The following is an 8,085-nucleotide window of genomic DNA, read 5'->3' as shown; positions in this document are numbered from 1 at the left end:
TCAACCTGTATCTCTGCAGGCCACAAGATCTGAGAGCGGCCCCAGGAGCCCTGGTTCATCCTGCGTGCACGCGCCCTGAGCCCCACCCCAGTCTCGTCCCACTGTTTTGTTCCCGTGTCTTACTGGGTGGTGTCGGCCAATCCCGGGATGGTAGGGGCCCGGCTCTGGATGCTGGGGCCGTTTCCTAGCACCTGTGTGACCACGGTGGGTCTTCCAACCTCCCTGACTCCGTGGCCTTACCTGTATGACGCTGGAAGCAAGAACCCTCACCTCCTGCAGTGGCTATGCATATGAGAGAGAGGGTGTGTGCAGGGAGACCAGCCGGGAGGCTCTGCGGGGTCCTGACTGCAGGGTGGTGTGGGGGAGAGGCTGGGGGAAGAGGGTAGGCTTGGGACGGGCTGATGGAGGGAGGGGGCAGAGGAGTCAAGGGTGCGCTGCACCAGAGGTAGGAGATGCTGAAGAACATCTGGGGGCACAAATGCTGTGAACTTGGCTTTGAGCGTGCACAGCCAGAAACACCTGCCGCACAGCATAGGTGTTGGGGAGACAGGAGGATGCCTGCGTCTTGAACTTGGAGAAAGAGGTTCTGGCTGGAGACGGGACCATGGAAAGTGATGTCAGAGGCTGCCAGCACCCTAGGGGTCTGCCAAGCCCGATGCACCTCACCCCAGACCGGGTCCTGGCAAACCCTCTCTGCCGCCTTCAGCTTCACCCTCCTGGTCGCTGCGATCACCAATACGGGACAGATGCCACAGAGGCTACATTTCATTCAAGAGGCAGCAGAGAAGGAAAGGGGACCCTGGAGGGCCGAGGCAAGGGGCTCCTGGTTCTAGCTCACGGAGTCTGAGGAGCACTGGAAGGGTGAAACCCAGCCCCCCAATTCCACCTGCTAAGGGCTACCCTGGGGTGTGGACAGGAAGGCTGGGGACCCCTGGAGGGAGGGAAGTCCCCATCTGAGTTGTACCCGAGCCCTCATGGTCCCCACACAGGCTAATGTATGCAAAATCAGAAAGGGCAAGCCAGGTCAGGGAGTGAGTGCCCACCGGCTCTCAGGAGGAACCCAGAGAGATGTCAAACGCCCTGCCACCCCATGGCTTCCGCCACCCGTATGAAGGGCCGGTCCCTGCTTGCACACCTCCCAGCTCGCTCCTCTGGGCCACTCAGACTGTGTGCCCCTCTTCTGCAGGACGCTCCCCAAAGGGCTCTCCTTCCCTGCCCATCTGTCTCCGGGTCGGAGACGTGCTCCCCCACATCCCTCTCCTCTCGCAACAAAGCCTCGGAACAACACAGTAGTGAGCACGGGCTATTTCCAGCCAGGCCCCCTCGTTGGCACATCCAGCCTCTGCCCCGTACAAGACGCCAGGACCCCGGGCGAGTCAGTGGTCAGCGTCCACGCTGCAGGCAGGTGGGGCCGTTCAGAAGTCTTCATGTGCCCTCGGTCAGGCTCCAGGCCTCGACAGGACCTGCTGGTTCTCTTAGAGTTGCCGGAACGCTCACATCTCTGCCCGGGGCCCTCCTTTGCCGCTTTCCTAGCTTAGTCCGTTCGGGCTCCTATAACACGATCCCGCAGACCAGGGCGCTTATAAACAACAGATGTGTGTTACGCACAGTCCTGCAGGCTGGACGTCCAAAATCAAGGTGCCGCGTGGCCACATTCTGGGGAAGGCCCTCTTCCCAGTTCGCGGGCAGCGCCCTCTCGTCGTGTCCCCACATGGTGGAGACGACTGGGGAGCTCCCTGGAGCCTCTTCTGTAAAGGCACTGGTCCCAACCATTGAGGGCTCCTCCCTCATGACCTAAGCACCCCCGAGAGGCCCCAGCTCCCAATACCATCATTGCTGGGGGTCAGGATTTCAAAGTATGAATTTTAGGGGGACACCAGCTTTGAGGCCATAGCACCTCCCGAGTCCAGCGCGGGGTTCTGATGTTTACGGCATTACCTTATCAGAGCCAACAGCACCAGTCTGCCCCAGGGCCTTTGCCCGGTGCTCCGCTCTCCACCTAGGCTGCACCTCCTCCAGGAGGCCTTCCTTGACCAGCCTCTCCCCCAGCACTCTGCCCCTGCGGCTCGTTTTCATCAGAGCGCTTGCCATTCATTCTCTGCCCCACCTTCTTTAGAACGTGGGCTCCATGAGGGTCGGCTCGGCACGTGTCTGCCCAGTGGCAGCTGCGTCCTGTGCATCTAGTGCCTGCCACGTGGTCGGTGCTGGATAAATCCACAAGTGTCCAAAGAGTAAGCAGGGGGACCGGCGGGGCTGGAGAGAGAGGAGTCACTAAGGGTTTAGGCAGGGGGTAAACTACTTCCTGAATGACTTAATCCCTTCATCTATTTGATCCATGGGGGGGGGGGGGGGGCCCCTGTCTGCACCGGACCTTGGGGCATCCGTGCCAGCCCGGGGCTCCGTCCCGCCCCTCTCTATGCCCCCCCTCCCTGGATTCCAGTCTTCCTCCCTTCCCCACCTGGTACCCGGCACGATCTGGACCTCCAGCTGCCGGCAGAGGAGAAAGCTGACCCTCTGGGTCTCAGAGCAAACCTTCCAGGGAGGGCGGCTTAGTCGCGGGCAGCCCCAAGCTCCCTCCCTTCCCGGGAGGGGGCCCCGTGGAACAGACCCCGGCCGGCCTGCTCCTCACGCAGCGCACGCTCACGCAGGTGCACGCGCGGCCCTGACAGGGGCTCTGAGGACTTACCAGCCCCAGAAACTTGGGGCGGATCTGTCTGTGGAACAAAGAGTCCTTTGCGAGGGGTAAGTCCCGGCACTTCCTCCCAGCCCCGTGACGCCTCTGACCAGTGGCTCTGGCTTTGCAAACTCAGCTCCAGGTTTTGTCTTTGTGGCTTGGGAATTCTGCAAGGAATCATTCCCATCTACCACATTTGCATACGTTACATAATTGTCGCCAAATAGACATAAACACATATTATACTTACTGTTCTGAACCTTTTTCTCTCAGTTGGTATATTTCAGAGAGCTGCCCACACCAGGGTATAATGGAACTACCACTGGTTTTAAAATAATTCCTTTTTTTTTTTTTTTCACATTAAGTCATGCAGGAACGGGGTAAAAAATCCAAATAGGTAGAAAATCTATACAATGGACAGGGGTGTCCTGCCTACTTGCCCCCTCAAGTCCCTCACTGTGACCTGTTTCCAGGATTTCCTTCCGAGGCTGTTCCATGAAACACGTACGGGCGAGTGTAGACACGTAAGCGTGCAGATACACACATATACATCGACCAGAGTCTCACAAGGTTTTGTAACATTGAAGGACTCTTTCTCCAACATTCTCATCGCTCACCCATCAGCTTTCAGCCCACCTTCGCCGAGCAGCTGCGAGGCACCAGGCACGAGGCAATAGTGAGACACAGTCGGGTTTGTCCCCTGCTCACGAACATGCTGTGACTCCCTGTTGCCCGGCATATCCCGCCTGGCTTCCGGGGGCGACAAGGGAGGAGGCCGCACACCCTGGGCTCAAATCCCAGCTCAGCCACCGAGGGTAAGTAATCAAGCCGGTGCTACACCTCCCTGGGCCGCAGGCCGGTGACAGAGGCTTGCAGTGAGGCTAGGTGCTGGGTAAAGCTTCCCGCACCCTTGTTTGACATCCTGTTAGTTTCAGCGCCCGCGTCTCCTCGGCTGGCCATAGTGTGCGTGTGCACATCGGCACGGCTCACGGTGCACCCCACGGGCTCCCACCACACACGGATGCCGCAGGCCAGGGCCCGGGCTCCGCGCCTCCGGCCGTCAGTGCAGCGCCCCCACCCACCCATCACTCGTCCGCTCATTCCGCAGCCATCCCCAGGCACCTGCTCTGGGCCAGGCAGGACAGACCCGTCAGGCAGGGCTTGTTCCCAGGTGCCGAAGGGGCAGCAGTGCGGACACGTGCAGAAAGGCAGTCGTCACCTGGTGGGTTGGTGCGGCGACAGAGGACGCTCTGAGTATCTGGCCCTTCAGGCAAGGAAAGGAGGCTCTTGGGCGAGGACCAGAAGCAGAAAGGTTCCAAGCACTGAGGCCAGCGTGGGCGACAGCAGGGAGGTGAGCGAGCAGTGTGCAGGTGTGTGGGGGTGTGTGCACAAGGGGGTATGTGTGCACACACATGTGCATACCTGAGGGTGTGTGTGAAGGATGGCTTTGTCCCAGATGCCTGTGGCCCCCACGCCCGGCTCAGCCGCAGCCTGTGGGCAGATCCAAGGGGGCTGAAATGCACTTTGGTCTCAGTTCCGCACCAGAATTTCCATTCCCTTCCCTGGGGCTCCTCCTCTGCTGGGGACAGGCCAGGAGGCTTGGCCTGCTTGCAAACACAGCCTAACACAGGGCCGGGGCCCCCCGGGCCCCCCCCCCCGCGGGCCCTGGGGGGTTGATCCCGGGGTCCCAGCAGACTCTTCTTCCCGCTGCTTGAAGCTGCGCCACAGTGGTGCTCTCCCATGGTGGCCCGTCCTCCCCACCCCGTGGTGTCACCTCCCAAGGAAGCCGCCCGCGCCCTCATCTTGTGAGTAAGTCAAGTAAGCCAAGACGCTTTTTAATTTGGGTTATTTTGCGGGGAAACCGGGAAGAGCACGCACCCAATCGTTAAAGAGGACTTACCTCCGAGGTGGCGCGAGGTTGGGGAGGATGTTTCTATCGCTCGTTTTATACAGGTTTCTCTTTTTTAAGCGGTGAGATCCCAGCGTGGTCTTCGGGCCACAGGTGCCAATTCCACAGTCGCGTGATCTCCGACGCGCCCAAAGAGGACCCTTGTGTACTGCTCAGACGCCTGTGTAATTTTCCTCGGTCATTCTGGGTTCAAACTGGGTCAAATTCAAGGTCCTCCCCCAGTTCCAGCCACCTGGGTCGATCCCGAGCTCGGTGTCATGGTGGCTGGCACAGAGGGGGCAGGAACCTCTCCACCCTGGGTCTTCCTGGTCCTGTGTTGGGCTCTCCGGCCCTTGGGTGTGCCCCCCGGGATTACTGATGCTATGTGTCTACCTGGCTGGGCCACGGCACCCAGATATGCAGTCACACATTATTCTGGATGTTTCCGTGGCAGTGTTTTGGGGTGAGATTAACATTTAAATCAGTAGAGAGTGAGTCAAGAGATGACCCTTCATAATGTGGGGCAGCTTCATCCAATCCTCTGAAGGCCCGAATAAAACAAAAGGCTGACCTTCCCTGAGCAAGAGGGATTTCTGCACCCAGGCCCCTCGCTGGGTCTCCTGCCTGCTGGCCCAGCCCACAGATTCTGGACTTGCCAGCCTTCCTGATCAGGTGAGCCAGTTCCCTAAATATCCACACACACACACACACACACACACACACACACACACACACACACACATCCCAGTGGTTCTGTTTTGCTGGAGACCCCTAATATACCCCACATGAGGCTGGGACCGCCCCCCCTCCCAGATGTAAGTGTGTCCTCAGCCCTCTCTCAGGTGCATGGGTCAGTCCAGAGCCTCCTTGCAAAGCACCCCATCCCCGAGATCCACCGGAGATCCTTGTGGCCAACTTTTTCACCCAGCTCAAGACAGGGTATAAAAAGATTGGGAGTTTCTCCTGTACTCTCCCACCAACCAAGGATCAGTTTGCGGGCCATACCTGACCCCCACGGCTTGTCCCACCATACTGCCATTTCTAATTTCCTGCTGTCGCTCCACAAAAGTACCAGAGACTTCTCCAGCCACTACTTGCCAACTGCCTGGGCTCCCCCTCCCCCATCTATCAGTTAAGATGAGGGGTACCAAACCGCAGAGGCTTCAGATAGACATTCATTTCTCTCTCAAATTAACATCTGGGGATAGGATGTAACAAGGCTGAGAAGCATCCCTGCACCTTGTACACCAAGGCTCCTTCCAGCTTCCCACTCCATCCTCCTCAAGGCATGGCCTTTGTCCTCATGGCCTCAAAATGGTGGCCGGGGTTCCAGCCATCACATTCAGATTTCAGGTAGTAGGATTCCAGGAAGTGAAGAAAAGAGGCATGAGGAGCATGCTAATTATCCTTTGTGCTAGAGACTCCTGGAAGCAGCTGCTTCTGGCTTATATGCCATCGGTCAGAACTTAGTCACATGGCCACAGGCAGCTGCAAAGGAGGCTGGGAGATACGGTCCTTTATTTTGGGAGCCGTGTGACTAGCTAAAAATTGGGGGTTCTATTATCATGGCGGAAAGCGAGCAGATACAGGGGACAACCAGTAATTCCTGCCCTACCCAGGATCTGGGACCAAGGCAGGAGAACAGAGGTCTCCTTGCCCCCCAGGCTCAGCCTCTCCCCCGGTGAGGGACACGGGCATCAGGCAGTGCCCGCGGCAGGTCTGCACAGAGCAGGTAGCACGGCTCCTCAAGACAAACGGGACCGACCTCCCCACCGTCCTCCAGAAGGCCCAGAAAGGACAGCACGGCTTCAACAAAGCCCCTAGCACGTCCTCCCCGACAGCGGTCTTACGCCAAGAGGGGGCCCGGCCGTGGCGTCCAGCCGTGCAGCCGGCACACTGACGGGGTGTTCGGCGCGTGCCGGACACACGTGAGTCCGAGGCACCCGGCTGCGCACCCGGGCCACGAGGCCACACCACCACCCACGCCTCCCGCCCCTGATGTGCGACAGGCCGACTCCCGGGATCCACGGGCTCCACTTGCTGCTTCACCCGGGGGTGGCTCCCGCCGCGGGGGGAGGGGGCTTTGGTCCCCACGCCCTGCAGGGGTGCCCCCGAGAGCCTGAGATGCGGGCACGGGCCCGGGAACCACAGCAGGTGCCCAAAGCACAGCCAGGGAAGGTGGCGACGCAGCTCACGGACGGCGCTCAGTCTCCCCGTGACCTTGTCTTTCTGTCTTGATGAAAAGTTAGGACCTTGGTTTCTGCGTCCCCAGTTTACGCGGCTGCTTCCACGTACCCTGCAAAGCTGCCTCATCCCAGCCGTCCTCCGCAGTGTCCTCCACACAATGGGGTGTGGACAGGGACGTCAGGACACAGTGAGGGGACGGGTGGGTCACGGGAATGCAGGATGTTCTCGTGCTTCCCCGACGCTGGCTTATTCCAGAGCCTACATATACGTGGCGACGGGATAGTGTCACCCTGCCTGCCAGCCAATCGTGAGGTGTGAGGGTTAATTCTGTGCGTCAAGTTGCCCAGGCCACAGTACCTAGGTGATGGGTCAAACACCAGCACGCACGGTGCTGTGAAGGTGTTTTTCAGGTGAGATTAGCATTTACATCAGTAAGGAGCTCGGCAGAAGGCCCGCCACAGCGTGGGTGGGCCTCACCCAATCAGGTGAAGAGCGAAAGCATTCTCCCAAGGCAGAAACTGTGGGGTGGAGCGATCCTGGGAAAAGCACCCACAACTGGGAATGACCCAAAAGATGCCTGAGGCTCCCCACGCGGTGTCCTCGAGAAGGGTTCTGAAGTTCCATCAGTGGCCCTTCCTCCAAAGGTGGCTGGTGAGGCACCCGCCGATTGCAAAGGGCTGAGGGACGCTGGGGCTGGCTGGTCCCTGCCGGGGCCTCGTCTCTCGAATCCACCTCTGAGGCAGAGAGAGCCCTGGGTCTGGGGCCAGCCTCTCTGGCCTTCCCCCGTGTGCCGGGCCTGCCCGCTGACCTCCTCACTGTGGCCTCCTTGGCCTCTTGGTGCTGCCCCGGCGCTTGCAGGGGGTGCTGGGGGGCACCGGGCTGTGGCGTCGGCTTCCACTCTCTGTAGACCCTGGAGGGGTGGGGAGACGTTAGCCCGTGGTCCAGGCCGACTCCAGCAAAGCCAGAGTCCCGATGGCCGGGTCCCTGCCGCTGCCGGTACGGATGCCCCGCCCACTGGCCACCCTCGGTCAGGGACCCTCGCGGGCACTCGGCCTCCTTCAGCTCCGCCCATGCCCGGCCCCTTCTGGGCCCCGTGGGACTGTGCCTCCCTAACCTGGGGCTCCACCTCCCCACACGCTCTGGTAACGCAGGCCCGTCGCCAGGACCTCCCTGAGCTACCTGCTCGCCGCAAGGGACACGTGCAGTTAGGATGGCCTGTACCACCGGCCATTACTCAGCATGCTCTGGTCTGGGAGCTTCTGGCCCCAAGGACACAGCCAGCAAGTGCGTGCCCCGAGAGCCCTTGAAAAGAAGGGCATAATGATGGGAAGGTCTT

General features: G+C 60.0%; 1 protein-coding gene across 1 annotated transcript in view; it reads right to left on the bottom strand.

Annotated features, from left to right (window-relative positions):
- Positions 1–6,063: 6,063 nt before the first annotated feature.
- Positions 6,064–8,085, bottom strand: part of LOC121017501 (kinesin-like protein KIF19) — a 39,867-nt gene continuing 37,845 nt past the window's right edge. Inside the window, exon 19 of the mRNA XM_040455734.1 lies at positions 6,064–7,659. Within this exon, the coding sequence (XP_040311668.1) occupies positions 7,562–7,659 (98 nt within the window). The 3' untranslated portion in view covers positions 6,064–7,561. The remainder of the gene's footprint in view (positions 7,660–8,085) is intronic.

Source organism: Herpailurus yagouaroundi, unplaced genomic scaffold, assembly GCF_014898765.1.
Source record: "Herpailurus yagouaroundi ecotype Mexico unplaced genomic scaffold, PumYag 216, whole genome shotgun sequence".
Taxonomy (NCBI): Eukaryota; Metazoa; Chordata; class Mammalia; order Carnivora; family Felidae; genus Herpailurus; species Herpailurus yagouaroundi.
This window is presented reverse-complemented; position numbering and strand designations above follow the sequence as displayed.